This window comes from Saccostrea echinata, unplaced genomic scaffold, assembly GCF_033153115.1.
Source record: "Saccostrea echinata isolate AGI-Se365-2 ecotype Australia unplaced genomic scaffold, CSIRO_AGI_Sech_v1 ptg000028l, whole genome shotgun sequence".
Taxonomy (NCBI): domain Eukaryota; kingdom Metazoa; phylum Mollusca; class Bivalvia; order Ostreida; family Ostreidae; genus Saccostrea; species Saccostrea echinata.
Window position 1 is genome coordinate 6,554,506 of NW_026889777.1, and position 20,756 is coordinate 6,575,261.

Here is a 20,756-nt window from a genome sequence, read left to right on the forward strand (position 1 = left end):
AATTGCATATTTAATAACAACCAATCCAGATTGCTCAAGGATAAAAGTATTAAAATAAGATACTGTTCTACATAATGGGATAGAAATGTTATTTCCTTGAAGAGTGTTTGTACAATTATTCGTGCATATGATATTGAGATATAACTAAAAGTCTTTTTGAATAAAATAAGTATGATCTATCCTTTCCTTGAACAATCCATGCTATATGCATTAAATAATTAAAATAAGTGTATACTGTATTTTTAATGTATTTAGAAATCTTAACACAAATATATTCAAAACATCCTTTTTTCTGGATATAATTTAATATTATTTCTTCAGATATTCAACATTTTTCCATGGGTAGTTATTATATTGATTGAATTGTTTACCTTACCTTGCTCTTCTAAATATAGAATAATTGTACATAGTTTATCTATCTAAACTGTGTCATTGAACAAGGAAGAAATATATCATGAAATCAAGGTGGGAGTTCATTTTGAACCTTTATTTTTGTTTTGTAGTTTCATTTGGATACGGTATGTTATTTTCAAACTTAATGCATTTTATAGAAGGTAAACTTGTCTATAATAATAAATTTTAAACATTCTTTCTTTGTCATTCGGATAAGAAAATTATTCTTGTTCAGTACATGCTGGTTCTTTTAACATATTGTGGCAATGCAATTCGAATTGTATTAAAAAATAATCAAGACCAAAATACAACGTACTATTTGATTTGGATGTTCCTTGACGTCACAAATGTAGATCAACCCGAAATATTTTTTCTTTAGTCAAGTCTAGGTGATAAGATGTTAAGGTCAGACGATACGTTCCTCAAATATCTGTTTTGTATACCTTCGAATTTTGTGGAAAATATTCAAAATCTTAATTACCTTCTGATTCATAAACTGGTTTCTCAGTGTCTTTTAAAAAATGAAACACCAAAAAATGTGTTATTGGCTAATTAAGCTTTTTTTCCAAAAGGATTTTATAGGAAAAACATCCTCTGGTATTTTGCACAAATGCCTGGTAAGGTACCTCAATTTTTTGCGAGTAAACATGTTAAAGAAGAAAATACTTCAATGACAAAATCTTAGACAAATTATATATTACTGAGGAATGTATCGTCTGTCCTTAAGCTATAAATCTCCTCGGGAAATAGACTTACTCTTGGGGAACTGGAATCTTGCTGACCCCCTCAAAGATATACTTTAACTGTATACTGACATCGGATACCCTGAACGATATTTAGTGTTCGAAGTGTGTGTGTGTGTGTGTGTGTTTTTTTTTTTGTTCTTCTTTTCTTTTATTTCAGGTCACCATAGTCAGCCAGATGACCTATTCCTATCTGTTTTTGTCCGTTGTCGTGCGTTCAGATTTGAACATTTTCAGCTTCTTCTCTGTAACCGCTGAAGCAATTTAAATTTTGACCAATGTTGGCATATGGCATTTATGGATAAAGGGAAGCAAAAATTGTCATGGTCCCCGCCCCATTGGGTCTGAGGGGTTGGGCTAAAACAATCAAAATTATTGCATTCTTTAAAAATCTTTTTTACTCCTGGACATTAAACAATTAAACGGTTGGCATGATTGTAATAAGCATAGAGTCCTCTACAAAACCTGTGCAATTCATTACCACTGGGACAAGGGTTCTGGAATTATGGTGGGACGCCATTGAAAATATACTGAAAATGCTTTAAGTCCTTGAAAATCTTGTCCTCTACTCTTTGGTATTTAACAGACAAACTAAGTGCATGGTATGATAAGCAACGGTACCTCTTCCGAAATTTTGAAATTGAGGTTCTGGTGGTAGAGTATCTATTGATTATACAGTGAAAATGAATTAATTCCTTGAAAATCGTCTTCTCTCCTTCTGAAGAATAAACAAAGGTGTCTCTTTCATAATTATGACATTCACAAGGGGCTATGCTGTAAGGACGGGGCTTAATTGATAAAATAGTGAAAATTTATTAATTCTTCTTTTCTGCTCTTGGGTACTTAACAGACAAACTAAGTGCATGGTTATAATAGGCAAGGGTATCTCTTCTGAAACTGTGAAATTAATGGCCCCTGGATAAGGGGTTCTGGTGTTGGGGTGAAGTTCTGTTGATTACATAGTAAAAATGTATAAATTCTTTTTAAAATCTTATTCTCTGTCCCTGTGCATTTACATGTACCAAGCGAACTAAATACATGCTTATGACGAGTAAGTGTCCAAAATTACGGATTTCATGGTCCCTGGGTCAGGGGTTCTGACGTAAGGGTGGGATTCTATCGAATAACTAGTGAAAATTCACCAATTCTTTGAAAATCTTCTCTGCTCCTGTATATTAAGCAAACATGCAACATTCAAGATTATGATGAGCATGAGTCCAAGATTATGGAATTCATGGCCCCTATATAGCTAGGAAAGAAGTTCTGGTGTTTAGGTAGGGCTCTGTTAATCATGTAGTCGAAATGTATATTTATTTAAAATTCTTTTTTCTCTGCCCCTTGGTATTTAGCAAACAAACTTAGTCCATGGTTATAATGAGCAAGATGCCTAGTCCAAAGGACTATACTCTGTAATGACCACTTTCTGTTCCCAAAATAAAACCTTGCGCTCATTAAATTCTATACTCACAATGAAATGATTTTTGTCTACTTTGTTTTTGTTCTTGAAAAAAAAAGAAAAATAATTAAAAAAAAAAAATTCAAATAGTTTGTGATGACAGAGAAGCAAAAATTGCTGATAATCTACTTACATACTATAATAATTTTTGTACATTTCGAGAGATTTTCAAGATTTGCATTTTATGGGGGCCAAAGATGTTTTTACCATATATAATCCCTTGAAAACCAGGGGTTTATATTACACTATTAAAATACATTAATTCCTTGGGATTCTTCTTCTCTTCACCTGGGCATCTAGGACGCAAACATAATACAAAGTTGTAATGAAAAAGGGTTGTTTTACCAGATTTGTGAAATTCTGGATCGCTGTGTTAAGTGTTTTGGTGCTGGGCTCTGTTGATATTGTAGGGAAATATGTACGCTACTGAGAGAAGCTATTCCCCTCTTTTGTTCATATATGATTATTAATAACTGTAAATAATGTAATTGATAGAGGTCGAATTGAATAAAAGAATTAAATAAGAATTTTTAATGTATAATACAAAAAGTACTTTCATTGTTTTTAATGGGCAGGTAGACTTGTAAATAATAGATGAATAAAAAAGGGACACGAATAATTAAGAACACATTATATATTCTTCAAAAACAGGCCAATGTGTAATAAGGGAATGAAAAGGGTTTACTCTATGTTCTCAAGCAATGCTGTATTGTTTAGTCTGCATAGTGATAATGAAGAAAGAGAGTGTATTAGTACTGGCAAGTAAATAGATCTACTTTATATGATTTACATTTAAATGTACCTGTTTTACTGAGTAGACTTACTATTTTGTTGATCCTTGATCATCCTATTTCGCTTGCTTTTGGGCAACATATCGTCATGTCTCAGTTTATTTTGTTTTTTATTTCATACTTCATTGGATCCTTTACAGTATTGTATTATTCTCAGGTGACCGGTAAGGCCATTGAGCCTTTTGTTTATAATTCATATCTGTCTGCCTTTATTTAATAAAAAGAATTACATCCATTAAAAATGAAATAGGTCATTTATTTAATAGATAATAAATGTCAGTATAGGACACAGAATTTCAAAATTAAGCAGAGTCAAAGTTATATAAACAGGTAAAAGTACTGGCAAAATATCAGTACAAATTGTCAAATCACAAATTTGAAGCTGAGAACAATTAGTTTGTAATGTGAAATATAATATAACGAGTAGAAAAAAAAAATTATGGCATACTTGGCATCGACTAGGCTAAAAAAAATTGTACAACTAGGAAACATCCGAAAAAAGTTTTCAGGTTCTATCAGCAACAATGAAGATTGTCAACAGCCAAAATAAAATATCAGTAAATATCAGGATTTCTCAGAAGAGAATAATATCTCAAATTATCAAACTGTATCAGTACACTGTTGTACTTTTTTAAAATTCTAGTTGTGTGTGCAGGACATGTGAACGTTTTAAATTAGCTTTTTTTTTTGGTAATGTGCATGTGCCATTTAACTTGCTGAACTTATATTTCTGTCCACTATTTGTAAAACAACTGCACAAACATATATCCAAGTAAAGAGAAACAACTATGATAAAATGCTAAACATTACTTTCTTACAGAATATCGTAGGGTTCTTTCAGAATATCATAGAGACATGTAAATGTAAGAAATTTATCAATTCACAGATAACTTGTCAAGTTTCAAGAAAGCAACACAAAGTAGCAGAAATAATGACACAAATGCTTCCCCTGCCAGAGCTATTGACAGAGATATCAACACATGTTCTTCTACAGGACCAGATAATCCAGCATGGTGGTATGTGGATTTACAGGAAATAAAAAGTATACATGATATACAGATTTACTTTTATGGAACAGACACAGCATATAGTGAGTATATGGTAGGGAAAACATACTTGTGAGTACTTCAATTAATATACCTTCATATATATGCATTTAGATTAATACACTGTACAACAGGTTAAAATCGCGGTCGGAAAAGAGCGCGATTTTTTCAATTTGTAGAAATCGCGGTCGTTTGAATTCGCGGAAAGGAAGAATTATACATAAATTTTTCTCAGCATTGCAAGTATTTTCCATACTATTGCGTCGATTCTGATATAACAAAACACCGGAGCGAGTCAAGACGTTGTAAATTTTCTTTTTCTTTCTTCCCCTTGTTTTTTTTAATGAATATTCTTAAATACATATGAATCTATACCCAAGTGATTTATTCATGTGATTTTAGGTCACATCCAAACCTATTAACATTCATGTAACATGGCCGTAGGAACCGGTGGGGGTATATATAGATTACTATAAGAAACATAGATATTATATGCTTGTGCCCCCTCAATAAAAACGTCTAATGACCTTTTTTTTTTTTGGGTTGTCAGGAAATTTTGGTAGTGCATCTCAACTGTCAACTGAAAATGTATGGCTGTGCCCCCCCCCCCCCAACTGAATTTGCTTCCTACGGGCCTGTGTAAAAAAATCCCTTTGGGAGGTGTTCGTTTATAGGTATGTTTTTAGAAGAGTGCAGAGTAGTAGTTACTGTAGTATATTTGAACCTCCCTGAATCTAAATCAGTTGTCAGTACCGGTAGTCAAAATGTTGAACTGTGAATATAATTGAATCAATGTGTAACAGTATTGTCTTTACTACGTAAGTACCTAGATTAAAGGTTATAAGACTGAGTGATACGCACGGATGAAATTAACAATACATGTTTATAGGTAATTACATCGCACCTCTACTGGGTGGTAGAATTAAATGTTAATTATAGAAGTTTATCTATCAATTAAGCTTTAAAAACACCAACAATTACGTGTTAATGATTGATCCGTACACCCGCATAATTAGGAAGACAGTCTACATCTCCTCTATAATATTATTAACTACTGTTTTTATGTATGTTTGCACAGAAACACACACAGAGTTATCGAATCTAATCACAGATAACAGTAATATTTTAATTTATCCTTATCATTTTCTAAAGAATTATTCACTGTATGTTGAATTCGCGGAATTTTTCTTTCCGCGAATATAGCGAATATTATCTCCGCGAGTTAATTTCCGGCTGTACAGCACCCTCTCGTGATTTAAATATATTTATTATCAGGTTATCAATTTTTTTAGCTGATATTAATCATAGCTATAGGGATGCGTTCTTTACTTTTCAATATAAATGAAGAGGAGGAACAAGTTATCTCGAAATTAAATAACAAGGTTTCCTAAAAAAACCCTTTTTAAAGCAATGTTCACATGCACCACTTCACAATCTACATTATATATTTTTGGGAGTATATCACACACAGTTATCAGTGATTCAAAGCCCGAGATTCGGGTAAAACTTCTCTTATTTTGGAATTGTGAGAAGCCTTTTAATCATCAGGTAGTAGTAATTTAAATAACTTAGATAACAAGCTAATTCAGAGAATTGTAGTATTCCCTTACAGGGTCTATCTCGTTTGGGTTTAATGATCTGTGGCATATTGTAACTCTTTGTCTGTCTCGTTGTCTGTCCATCATGTTATATTTGTACATGAAATATGGTGATAACGAACAATATTCAAGCTCAAAGTCCATTTAAATAATACAAATCGGGAGCAGAGCAAACACGGACCTTCAAAAACATCAGAGGTGGAATCAGGTGCCATGGAGAAGTAAGCATCCCCTACAGACTGGTCAAACCCACCGCCGTGTGCTCCTTGTCATGATCGAGATAAATGGAAAAATCCGTAGACAATTCTGTGTGTAAATAATGCCCTAACAATTAGTGTGAAAGACGTCAGTCAGCATTTGACTTAATCATAGGTTGTATTTGCTGACAAGATCATTGTATCGACTAGTAAACTTGCGAAATGATGACTTCAAACGAGACTGTTGATATCCTTGTATCATCAACTTGTTTGTAAATAGCTTGCCTCGTTTTAGAAATTTTTCATATTCAGAGCATGCATTTGCGTATCGAATCAACTGGAAGATTGATTGATTGTATGTTGTTTTGCGTCCCATTCGAGAATTTTTCACTCATATAGAGACGTCACCATGTACTGGTGAAGGCTTCAAATTTAGACCTTCACTCGGCACTCAGGGCCATTGAGCAGTGAGAGATCATTACCGTGCCAACGCTGTCTTGACACGGGGCCTCGGTTTTTAAGGTCTCATCCGAAGGACCCGCATCTTTCACTTCAAAATGCCGAGCGCTTGGCGAAGAAACAGTTGCTACCTATTTTTTATCGACTTAGGTCAGTCGCGGCCGAGATTCGAAATCACGACGTTCCGCTCACGGAGCAAGCGCTCTACCGACTGAGCTACCGTGACGGTCCAACTGGAAGACAGAAAAACATATGCAGGTGATAAGGGTATATTGCTACAGTAAGGAAATTTGACGATTGAAAAAATTGAAGTCATCACGTTTATCATAAAGCTTTGTTGTTAGGTTACCATTAATGTCTTTTTCTAGTAGAATAACCAAATATGAAACAGATGTGTCAGACAGTGTGGTATCTTTTTTTCAAGCTCACTGGGATATATCAAGTCAACATATGAATGGAAATAACTATTGTTAATTACTAATATGTCGTCGATATATCTAAATGTCGAGCTGAAGGCCACAGCAAGTGTTTTCTTCTTCTCATGTAGAAGTTTTTGAATAAGTTCTTGTTCATATGAATACAAAATAAGTCTGCTAAAGAGGGGTCGCTATTGGTACTCATTGGAATTTCAACAGATTGTTTGAAGATCTGATCTCCACAAAACTACATAGATATTATCAATCAGAAACTCCTCCGTGATCGGGAGGTCTTGAGTTCGAATCTCGGCCGCGACTGACCTAAGTCGATAAAAAATGGGTAGCAATTGTTCCTTCGCCATGCGCTTGGCACTTTGAAGTGAAAGTTGTTGGTCCTTCGGATGAGACCTTAAAAACCGAGGCCCCGTGTCACGTCAGGAGTTGGCACGATTAAAATCACTCACTTCTCAATGGCCCTGAGTGCCGAGTAAAGGTCAAAAGAAACTGGGGGGATAAGCCGAGCCATATGCCTACATAACGATCGATAAAAAATCAATAAATTCATTTTACAAAAATTTCACTTTTTGTTGAATTAATGTAATGCTTATTACCATTTGCATATAAATTTGACAAAACCTGAATACTGTAACAGCGAAAATGATTCTGATTAACACAACAAAATGGCATCACGCTCAATTTTCACAGAAACTGACATAAATTGGATGATATAATTACATTTTTTAAATAGAGTGGGTCATCGTACCATTTTTTTGAGAACGATTAATGAAAGGCAATGGAAAGATGTTACTTTTTACACTTGCAAAAATTTGGTATGAAGACCCACTCTACATAAAAAATTAAGTTAACTTACTTAAATTTTCACCGTGGTCTTAAAAAAATCTAAGTCCAAAAACGCTTGCTAAATATAGAGAACTGTATGCTATTCAAATGGAAATGTTAGTGTGACTCCGTGGTCTAGTAGTTAGCGATGAGCTCTTTAAAGGGACGTTTATTGAGGAAAGTGTTCGAGTCATGCTCCGATTTTTTTTTTTTTTTTTTTTTTTGTTGTTGATTTTTTTGGTTTTAATTTTGTTTTACTTTATAAAAAATGTCTATAGGAATAACATATTTTTCACTGGAAATAAAATAAATACATGTAGTAATGAACTTATTTACAGTAAATTATTTAAAATGCCGGATAAAAATTATAATAGATATTTGAATACTTTTATTCCCGTTTTATTTATTTTAAATAAAAGCGCTTCTAGATCACCATTATCATTATATACGATGTTAACATTTTTATAATATCTCCACAATAAGTGTAAACACTCAATATGCAGATTAATTAATAGAAGTCCTTACCCATGTTAGACATTTGTGACATTAAATGAAAGTCAACTGTTTAGCTTGTTTAGAATATAAATATCATTTTGAAAACTACGGTAAACATTAAAATGCTTAAGTAAATTCGAACAATTGAGAGATTTTTTCCAATAAATGTTCTTGCATAGCCGAAAAATGGGCATGGGCACATGGCTCGTCTTATCCCCCCAGATTCTTTGAAGCCCTTCACCGGTATATGGTGACGTCCGTATATGAATGAAAAATTTTCGAATGGGGCGTAAAACAACATAAAAACATAAAAAAAAAACCAATCAATCAATCAATCTGAAACGCAAGCATCTTTCTAATTCAACTTCAGAGTACTTGTGTGTACAATCAGAATTTTTTTTTACCGAAATAATATTGCAAATGACCAATGACAAGGTAAGTATATTGACGAGTTCCATTTGTTCTGCTGCAAAATACACTACCATGATTGTTATTATTTTATTTAATTTTTAAATGAAATTTCGATATCTAGGTCACGAGATCAAAAACATTATATTTGGAGAAGTCTTGACAAAGGTGATGTACACATGAAAAAATATGAAGGATTTATCTCCTCAGCTGCTTTACGCAGCTATGATAAGGCTTCCCGAAGTTTTAAAATGCGCTCAAAACATAATATTTCATTGCGAGGTCGGTTTTGTTTTTAATTTATAAGTGTTGTACTTTAGTATTTCCAATTTATATAGAGGGTTCCCTCGGCTATACATTAACATATTTGTTATGATATCACATGACTTTATTGATCATGTGACCGTCATTTATAATTTTTTGAAGTGTTTCACATAAATCACTTCGGCGCAGCTGATAGCACAATAATCATTAACATTTTGTTATATAAAATAAACTCATCGTATCCTTGTGTACCCAAAATGTGCTTGGGAAATGTCATAGTATTACTTGGGTGCAAAATATTTCGTGAGAAATTCAACTTACCTACAAATTTGAGGGTATTTTCCACACAATATCGTTATCTGTATTTAAGCAAAGCCATCACACATTTTTCCCAAGCAAGATTCAATTAGAGAACAACCTCTTCTTATAAATTTCCACAAAAAATCTCAGATTAATCCTCATTAATCACCTGCGCCAGACTCTTTTATACACACAAAATAAATTCGACCTCCAACCACGAGTATAAAACAGAGTGCATTTCAAAAGTATATTTTTCGTAAGCATTTTGAACATGCTGAATTTCAATAAAGGGTATGTAAGCGATGTATTTTTTTAAATATTCGGACACGTAAGACTTAAAAAACCTGTAACGACCCGTGAATTTTGTAATAGTTATCTAGCATTTTATATGCAGTTTGAAGTAAAGTGTAAAATTCATGACACTCTTCCCGTCATAACACCTCAAGTTGGCAGTGACTTGACGTCATTTTCCATTATGATGTCATATTTTGGTAGTTCAGAGAAGTGAAGGCACAGAGTGCACTGTGATATTCTATGGGAAGCCTTAACCTACCTGCGTAGCTACAACCAAGGTTAAAATCCTAATGTAGGTCAAACTTCAATTCATGTAGAGGTGAAAAATCAAAGTACATTCGAACAGGTCTTGTCAGAGGTAACACATATTAGATATCAGAATCACATCTTTTTTCATTCAAAAGTAATAATCAAAGTAAAGATTTTGTGACAGACTGACATATGGAACGACGGACAGAGGGACAGACAGAAAAAAGGGTTGAAAGTGGTTTTAATGTAACCTCGATTTTTTCAAATGCGGCAGATAAAAAAAAAATAAAACCAATTTTGCAATTTCAGCTCAAGAGTTTTGTACTAAACATACATTTTCAGTTAAAGGCGTTTCAGAAGTACAATTGTTTAAGTGGGATGAACATGATAAAGTAATGGCTATCCTTTAAAAGTCTTTATGCCTTCTAATGCTCGGCAGGCTCACTGCAACTGGCTTTTGCTGTCCTGTCAAGATAAATCATGCGACTAATAAATAAAACATTCCTATCTATTTTGCATATACATGTACTACAGATCTTAAATATCATAACATGTATGAGCAACAGTTCAACACATGCGTGTCATACATAAAATAAAAAAAAAAATGTATATTATGTTTATGTATAAGACATGTAAATATCAAAAATTGTCATATTTAAGTTATGAAATGTGAAGATTACGAAAAATGATCATGCTCAAAATCCATTTAATCAATTCATATTCTGAGCAGAGCCCGCACGCACCTCTGAAAACAGAGGGGTGGAGTACCAATAATTTAAATGACAGTAAATATTCACCAACATGTCATTTACTACAGTTATTAACTGATCTGTCTTAACGAATTACATAACAATGACACAAAATATTCATGATATGATTAAGAAATAAGCTATCGATTTAAAACAATTACGAGTTAGTCATATGATCAAATCCTATTTTCTTTTTAAATATAGTACAATATCTTCTCAATCATCAGGTATACTCTTTCATCTTAAAGATGACATCACGGTCACTTTCTCATATATCAGTTCTCAGCTTTCAAAGGTCATATCATTTGCAGGTCTCAACCCCAAGCATTTCAAAGGTAACAATTTTTGCATAGGGGTGGCCAGTCATGGCGAAAATTAGAATATTCTGAAAGTTGTATCCATCATTTTGAATGTAAGTTGGAATTCAAATGCTTTACATAGGTATATCATGAAAAAGTCATTTCAAGTTTAAGATACAAGCAATAAAACGTGACTTCTAATGCAAATCAGAACTCGTCTGTTCCTTTAAACCCTCTAAAATATTGAGATTCTGAAAATATACTCTTCAAAATAAATAAATAATTAATTAAATAAATAAATGTCAAAAGCTGTAAAAACCTGTGATATTTTGATTACTAGCTCTTCTTTTTCTGGGGCATAGATTTAAGATTATCAACGGGGGCCAGCAGCTTCTATAGAAGCATTTTAATTTACCTGATCATTCTATTTTGTCAATGAAAGTTAGAATTCTAGAAAAGATTTACCTTCATACTAATAGCCCGTAGACAACGAGAAGTATACTAAATTAGAAAACTACGCACAGCCTTTCCATATGGTAGGAATGACAATGTCGATAGTGTTGGGAATCTTTCAAGCCCACAGCGTAGCAATGTGAATGTGATGGGACGTTTTAACAGTACAAAGAGACGTAAGCGTAATTAGGACATCGGTCTTACAGTAAACCTATTATACACGATATTCACTACTACCTTATGTAAATAAACAATAAGGCCTTCATCACATTCGCACCAAACTTTACTCTCTTCCTTTTCAAAGTTTTGAATAGTCTGTTAAAGTCAAGGAAAGACCATATTTGGATTCCTTGAAACTAGAAATACAGGCTCAGATCTGTGGTTATGGATATTGTAAATCATAGGCTTTTTAAACCGCCACGTTTTACGGAAGAAAATAGAGCTAAATCTACCCGTTTTTTCCTTAAACTTCAATATGCCAACAAAGGAATTGACTCGGTTAACATGGTTAATATAACTAATATCTTAATAACAAAAGAGTCCAGTCTTATATACCACCATATTTCCAATTGAAAACTACACCCTGTATTTCCTATAAATGTTTTTACAAGAAAACATGAGAGAGCCTGGATATTGAGCATTTGATATATAATCCTCCATCGTGTTCATATTCTTCTTCGCCATTCAACTATAGTCTTGCTTGACACATTATTATTGGTGATGTAAATATAGTTAGTAATGAGGACCTTAAATCACTTGATTGAAAAGGGCAAAAATTTAGGGAACCCCGATCTTTCAACTGGAATCATAATGTCATCAATATTATAAATTTTGTGGAAGATTACGCAGGGGATGGGCTGGACCTAAAAAAGAAGACCTTGACACTTTGTCAGAATGGATTAGATATATAAGATGTATGTTAAAATCTCACATTAAAGGACTTATCGCATGATCTTTCAAAAATCGTTATTTTATGAAAAATATTATCTACAACCTTGTTTATTAAAATACTGAATACAATAAACGTTATTGAAAGCATATTTTAAGAGCGATTGAGAGCTGAAATTCAAAAACGGCAATATGCATATTTCAGTCGGATTTCGGCGAATTACTACTCTGACGTCATAGGCGACAATTCAGTGATAGAGAGATGAGAATATGTCAACTATTTACGGAGTTATCAACGACAAATGCAGATAAATTACGAAAAATGCTGAAAAAATTAATTCCTAGCGTGCTTTTTAATTACTATAGAAACATTAGCTAGTCTAAGGTATAAGGCTTTTGAGATATTTTCGTTTTTTATTCGAAACATTCAGAATCTGTACAGCTCCGATTACGGCAATGTATCGTGATCGGAAAATTATTTTTCAAGACTGCCATCCTTTACAAAACATAAGTAAATTAATGTTATGCTAAAAACGAAGAATAACAAAGTTATACAATATTAAATTTGTAAATCATGTGATAAGACGACAAATCAAATTGTATTGTGATGGCGAGTTTCTTTGTCTTCGCCGCGTCTCCTTCGATATCGTCGCTGCTATTTTTACAATGTTAACAGATTTTTCAGATTTTTTCTTGCTGACAATTCTAAACTATAAGGTTGGATATTCAATTTCGTATCGATAAAATCAGTGATGTGGTCGTCCACAATGCAGAATATCCATGTTGTATCGCGTATATTTTAGTAAGATTAACTATAGAGCTGATCAGCCATTGTCGCCTTTGACGTCACAGGGTCACGTGATCGCTATCTAATTAACTTAGATTTTTAATTCAGGGGTTTTCATTTGAGTCAATAATTGGTAAATTACCGCGGTTTATCCGCAGCAAAACACAAAATTTATAAACTGTGGTCATAAGGAACGTTTTACGCTTTTAATTTCAAATTATTTAGAAACATGCGATAAGTCCTTTAAGCGTTTGAGGGGCAAAATGAAAACCATCTATCCTTCGGTGTTCCATAATTCTAAAGTGAAAAAAAAGATAGACTACACGATCAGTATGCACTGGTCCCAAATGATAAAGCAGGTAACAACATTGTCTTTGTTTGTAAGGCTCATTATTTTAATTGTATTTAAGAAGAACTGGGATTTAATTCTACAAGTGGCAATCCAACTTACACCCATAGCTCCCTTTTTACGGAGGATATTCTTCAAAATCATATGTCAGTTTTGAATATTTTTGATATTCCCAACAACCAAAATGAATTTGAATTACCATATTTATATTAGATTCCGAAACTTCATAAAAATCCTTGCAAACAAAGATACATAGCGGGTTCCAATAAATGTTCTACCAAGCCTCTTTATTTACTCCTCACTAAAATATTAACAGCAGTGAAGAGGAAACATCAGGAGTACTGTGCAACAGTGGACAGTGGTGTAAATAAGATGTGGATATTTAAAAATTCCAAGAAACTTTTGGAACATTTAAAATCACAAAATTTTACCAAAATCAATAACATAAAAACTTACGAATTTTCAACTCTGTTTACAACCATTCCCCACGATAAATTGAAGTCCAGGCTTTTTGACATCATTAACAACTGTTTTTTAATAAAAATGGAACTCAAAAATTTACTTACCTTGTCGTTGGTCATTTGCAAAATTATTTTGTTAAAAAACATTCTGATTGTACTCACAAGTACTGTGAAGTTGATATTAAAAAATGCTCGAGTTTCTGATTGAAAATATCTGTGGTTTTTGGAGACGAGGTCTTCCAACAATCTGTTAGAATTGCCATGGGCACCAATTGCACCCCGTTGTTTGCAGACCTATTTCTGTATTCATATGAAGCAAAATGTATTAAAAATCTTATACATGAGAAAAAGAAATCTCTTGCTGTGGCCTTCAAATCGACATTTATATATATCGACGACATATTATCAATTAACAATATTTATTTTCATTCATATGTCGAGACAATATATCCCAGTGAGCTTGAAATAAAAGATACTACAGGGTCTAAAAATCTCTTTCATATTTGGATATTTTAATAGAAAAAGACGTTAATTTTAATCTAACATCCAAGCTTTATGATAAACATGATTTTTCAATCGTCAACTTCCCTTACTTATGCAGCAATATACACTTACCACCTGCATGTGGGGTCGCCCGCGTGGCGCAGTGGTTAGAGCGTCTGCTCTAGAGTCGCAAAGTAAGGAGTTGATCCTTATGTCGCGGGTTCTAATCCCACTGTGGGACGTGGAGGCCGGTCCTTCGGATGAGACCATATAAACCGAGGTCCCTTGTCGCAGTAGGTGCTGGCACGAAAAAGATCCCTCACTGCTCAATGACCGTAAGTGCCGAGTATAGGACAAAATTTGCAGCTCTCCACCGGCAAATGGTGGCGTCTCCATATGAGTGAAAAATTCTCGAGAGGAACGTTAAACAACAAACAAACAAACAAACCTGCATGTGGGTTGTATATCTCTCAGTTGATTCAATACGCAAGAGCATGCTGTATGTATGAACAATTTTTAAAATGAGTTAAGTTTTTGACAAACAGGTACAAACAGCATGGCACAACAAATGTTCGCCATAAATATGGCAGACCACGCGAGACAATAGGATCGTTTCAGTGGTTTAAATGTAATCTAATTTTTTATCTACATTTCAATTGACGTCGTCTACAGCATTAGATATCCCTGAAATATCTAACAAGACCGTTTGCAATTGACTACAGGATGCTAGAATATTCACCAGAGGATTGATGCATGCGTGGTTTAGCTATTAGTCCAATATGTTTATTGCAAAGCCTGATGTAAGAATGAGTGTACAGGTTTTGCAATAAATGTTTTACTAAAAACTGCGTCCAGGGGTATGAGGAGGTTTTTTTGATTTCGTGGTGATAGTGTAATGAAGTGGAAAACAAGTAATACTGAATTGGTTCCTATTCAAAGGATTTTAACGGAAAACTGAACTCTTACAATGTTACCTGCTCATGTCTTTCCAAATTCCAATAAGGCAGCATCCTGGAGCCGTATTTCAATCTGACAATTTTAAGCTTCATACACCTCGTTTGACAAGAGCATTCTTGCAAAGCCACAGCATCCTTTTAAACCCCATTGATCATTGGTTTCTTGGGGGGGGGGAGGGGGGATGCAAAATATCTATCTTTAATGACCTTGAATTGTCTATGATTGTAAATTCTTGAGTAATTATGACATTCAAATTGTAGACCTATTGTTTACCACATTTCTTCATTATCAAAACATCATCTCTATGTTCAATGTGTCACTAAATTTTTGAAAAGTAATTAAACATTCTAGATATCGATATCTAAGTTTTTTTTTCCAATGAAATTAAATAAAACGAACAAATATTATTTCTTGAATATTTGAGAGAACACGTCTGATGCCTAGACTAAGATTTCATTTTAAATTGCAAAGTTTAATGAAGAAGGTTTACCTGAAGTGCTAATATTTTCGGTCTTTAGCTACCGAGTTCAAGAAGCCACCACTAGAAAAATCTCTTAAATTCGATAATAGCGATGTTAAATTTGGTAATAATATTTGGATTAACAGGTAAAAGTTCCATCAAATATAAAGATGTGCATGTTTAAATTGGAACACATTAAATATAACAAGCTAAAATCCATAGTTATAATACTTTGATTTACTAAAGTAAAAACCTTGATTTACTATAGTAAAATCTTTGACTCTATAGCAAATTATAGTTTTAAACTATAGTATTTTTTTGTTAGGGTTATTTTAGTAAATTGTATTTCAGCTATTCTTGTATTCAAAATGGATCCTACAAATATCAAAGACATTTGATTATGATGAGTTTATCTTTCGTTAATTTTACTTGGTAACATGCTTCATATTCTTTTAATATATGTATATTGTTATTTCCATTGCAGTATCGATCAAAAACCTTTATTATCAAGTTTGAATAAATATTTTGAAATGCAATGGGTTTTTAACGTTCCATTGATCGGAATGCACTGACATGATATCATAATACCAGTCCAGACAATCAAGTGTTTCACTCTTTGTTGTATTTATTAAACAAAAATTTTCATGGCTTATCGTGGGAAAGTTTGATGAAAAATCTAACTAAATTGGTGGCTTTTATCCGATTCACTGGTTCTAAGAGTATCATTGTATCCATATGGGGAATTAGTTTTGAAAGCGCATGATTAAAATGATTATAATTGAACTTCGATATCTCGAATACCATAGATTTGTCAAAGTGATTTGGAAGTTCCAACCCTTTATTCTTTAAGTATTTTACCCTGGATACTTCGAATTCTCATATATATCGAAGTTTTCCTTGGTCTTAATGAGTTCGAGATGATGAAGTTTGATGTACTTTAAGTCATCTGCTAAATTAATTTCTTTCCTAGAACAACGACAAAGAGAGCTCACGTATGGCTACCAAATTTATGTTTCAAACACATTAGACTTAAGCAACTTGGAGAATTTGCATCATTGCTACAATCATAGTGGACCTGACTTACCAGACTTAATCTCCACACACGTTTGTGTTTCATTTGGACGTTATGCTATGGTATACAATGAGAGAATTCCTGGAGTTACTTACCCTTTTTCTAATGGAGTGATTCAAAATTTTACATATATCCAGATATGTGAAATTACAGTTAATTATAAGTTTTAAATATACAAGGGTTATCCCAGAAAAAGCGAGCATTTAAAATATACCATAAATTAGCTGACCTCATTCATCTTTTTTTTTTTAATGTTGCTTAAAAATTAAAAAATAAAATCTATATTTTTTTCCATTTTTGGCAAAATATTACAAAGTTCTGAAAATATATGCACGTAGAAATCTAAAATATCGGTGTTCGCCGCAATGCAATTTTTAAACTTAAAAATAACATTGTTGACATTGTTTTAATTATAACCAGGCTATACGGAACCATAATGTGACAAAATTTACATCCATTAGAACTCTTTTTGGAGACCGCCGTTAACCTATGCGAGTAGTTAAGTTTTTGATCGAGGTGAGAAATTGTCTATAAAAAAAAAATAAATTGCGCGATCTTTTCGTAATTGTAGTCTGTGTAAGATGGATAAATAAATCAAATGCAGTGTCGAATTTATGCTTTATACGATTTTTTGAAGACACAAGATTCATAATCATATTCATAAACAAGCTTAGCAGCAGAATTGTTGCGTTATAGTTCTATATATTAGTCTTTGACCATAACTCTACAATTTACGGCGCAAGATTTCTGCTCCAAACCCTTTACAGTCGTCTCTAGAGACCAATAAACTCGTTTGTTTAGAATTACCCCCACTTTCCAGCATTGGTCAATCAATTACCTTTCACTCCCTAATTCTAGACACAATTTTAAATCAACCTGTATATTTTATTCACCTCCTAACCCTTCATAGTCGTCGTCTTTATAGACCAATTAACTCGCTTGTTTTGAATTTTCCGCCATCCGACAAAAAATATTAAACAAACGAGAGACGACTGTCAAGGGTTGGGAAGTGGATAACCTATACAGGTTGATTTAAAAATGTGTCTAGAATTAGGGAGTGAATGGTAGTTGATTGACCAATGCTGGAAAGTGGTGATATTCTCCCCAACAGTGCACCTTATTTGCTTTACGGGATCTGTAGCGTTATGGTGAAAGACTAAATATATTTAAGAAATAAGGTTTCATTTCGGTCGGCAGGGAATGCTCACTCCTCCATCGCACCTGATCCCACCTCTGATGTTTTGGAGGTCCGTGTTTGCTCTGCTCCTATTCTGTAATGTTTAATGGACTTTTGAGCTTGAATACTGTTCGTTATCTCCATATATTTCCTTTTAAACATCTATCAGGATGTAAATACGGGTTGGTAACAAGATCACATTTTATAAACCCCGAAGGGCTTTATGGTAAATTTAATTTTGTACCAACCCGTATTAATATCCCAATGGATGTCTTAAAATGATAACTTATTACTTATATTTACATTTCTGACGTATTTGTATTTTATACTTGCCTGATTGAATCTTTAAAGCGTGAAATGGTTTATTTTTCAAACTCAACGACACGTGTTTGATCCATTGATTGATCTTCGACCCTTTATGACGTCACTGAAAAATTACGTCGAACATTTATGACGTGAGAAACCCGTGTTTATACGGAGATAAATACGCATTGCTTTCATAATAGTGTTATATAAAAGAAAACATTTGCAAATGTAAATATAAAACCATAACGCTACAGTTCTGCAGCTAAAATGAGCTTTGTTGTGTCGAAGTCAGTGTTGCCTGAGAAGAAAAAACTTTCCAATCATATAGATATTTTATTGAAATTTCTATTTAATACTAAAAAATCCATTGTGGTGCATGCCATTTTCCACCTGTTAATACTAGTGAAACAAAAACAAAAAAAATAAAATAAAATAAAACATTCGCTTTTTCTGGGACAACCCTCGTACATGTACATTAATGATTTTGATATAGAACATGTACCATACTTACATTTCTCATATAGTTATAATTATGCCCAATCTTTAATCATCATAAAAGAACCATCCTGTAATTGATACTCATTTCATTGTTGACATGCATAGCAAATCTGAAAATCAATTCAACTGCATTTTTTTCCAAGAGTTTTTCAAAATTTAGAAACATTTTACATGTAGTGAAGGAAGCAAACGTAATATAAAGGGAAAATTTTTGATGGTAAAACCAAAAGCATTGATGTCAGATATAAATAGCTGAAAATCAAAAGATTTGGATGTAATGCAATTTTTTTTTAAAGGTCAAAGTGATGTGCTAATGTTCTTGTACATGTACAGTTTCTTTGTTGTATGTGTTGGAAGGATGAGGAAGAATTTCAAGATTTTGAGATGCATTTTTGAAAGCCTGGCAGTCGATATGCATCGATTATTTTTATCTAGATGGCACTGATTAATGTATTTTCGCATGTTTAACAAATATTCCAGCAATAGGCTTGCCTAAATTTTTTCCTGCTCAGATGCACAGCTGACTCAGCCGTTGCAGCCATTGTTTACAACATTATTTGAGGTGTTGTTTGTGACGTCGAAAGTGCCGCTGCACGCGCACTGACCCTCCGGTGAATACGAACTCAAATAGAGTGAATACTAGTATGTAGTGTTATGAACCGATCGCATCTGTATTAGGTTACAGAGCAACAATTAAAAGACTATATAATAAAGTAAACCTATTGTTTTCTTAAATTGCAATATGTTCTAGAAAATGTCCAGACACACTTTTTTAAAGAGATATAACCTCTGTTAGGCGTTCATGTCCTTGCTAAGTAAAATAAAATTCTTAACTACATACACGTCAAAGGGTATTTTATATATTTCATCAATAAAATATGGAGATAACGAACAGTAATCAAGCTCAAAAGTATATTGTGTCGAAAATGTTACTAGAGTATCTGCTTAATTTAATCTTTTTTGTCAACACTCAAACCTTTCATACGATATATGTTTCTGGTAAAATATTGAGGAAAGGACCTGAAAATATTCACTTTTGTACATACCCTAAATGTCAACTGACTTCTTTATATCTGTTTGCCTGTGCGATATGCGCAATGGATGAATTTTATGGTCTGCATCTTTCTAAGGCCTTGAAAATATGAACTTAAGTATCAAAATTAAACTAACTTCCATTAATAAATTTTGTTTTATATTACAGGACAAATAAAAGTATTACTCAAAGTTTGCTTGATTATGATACAAAGCTAGCTATCTACCAAAAAAGTAAACTTCATGTTTTTGTCAAGGTACTATCCCATTTGGTAGGCCATGGCAATTTATAATTATATAAGTTGAACATACATTTTAATAAAAAATAATCAGATAGAAATCAAGTTGATTCTATTTATGTAGGTACAACAAGCTTTGAAATCTGTATCCCCTAGATACAAAAGTCAGGCACCCGGTTGGGAATAAGTTTGTTAAATACGAGGGGTGATCGAAAAGTTCGCGAACTAATTGAATTACTTCCATAAAACAAATAAAATTAAGTTTCAATTTTCATTATTTTGTAAAGTAGTCCTCTCCGATTTTAATGCACATCTGCCACCGTTCTGCCCATGCGCGAATCACGTGATCCAGGTTGTCACGTGACATGCTTAGTAGGCTTCTGTCCATATAAGCTAAAAGATTCTTCCGAGTCTTATATTTCTTACCATTCAAGTTATTTTTATAACAAAAACAGTACATTTGTCAGAAATGTCCAGATCTCGGCTATTGGATGGGTAAATAAGGATGTCCCTCCTAGAATGAGCATGATGACCATCAAAACCCGAGTCCTCCGTCTTGGGAGCCTCTTTTATCCAATGTGAATTAAGTGCGCAACT

General features: G+C 33.2%; 1 protein-coding gene across 1 annotated transcript; it reads left to right on the forward strand.

Moving 5' to 3' along the window:
• Positions 1 to 446: 446 nt before the first annotated feature.
• LOC133193951 (uncharacterized) lies at positions 447 to 17,077 on the forward strand. The gene is made up of 3 exons (XM_061329863.1): positions 447 to 518; positions 4,270 to 4,473; positions 16,806 to 17,077. The coding sequence occupies exons 1-3, from the start codon at positions 455 to 457 to the stop codon at positions 17,075 to 17,077; spliced, it is 540 nt and encodes a 179-aa protein (XP_061185847.1). The 5' UTR covers positions 447 to 454.
• The last annotated feature ends 3,679 nt before the right edge of the window (positions 17,078 to 20,756 follow it).

Excerpts from the sequence above, each read along its gene's own strand:
- LOC133193951 (XM_061329863.1), top strand. The coding sequence starts at position 455 with ATGAAATCAAGGTGGGAGTTCATTTTGAACCTTTATTTTTGTTTTGTA. Across the intron at positions 519-4,269 it reads TGTAGTTTCATTTGGATACG|ATAACTTGTCAAGTTTCAAG; the intron begins GTATGTTATTTT and ends ATCAATTCACAG. Across the intron at positions 4,474-16,805 it reads TGGAACAGACACAGCATATA|AACAACGACAAAGAGAGCTC; the intron begins GTGAGTATATGG and ends TTTCTTTCCTAG.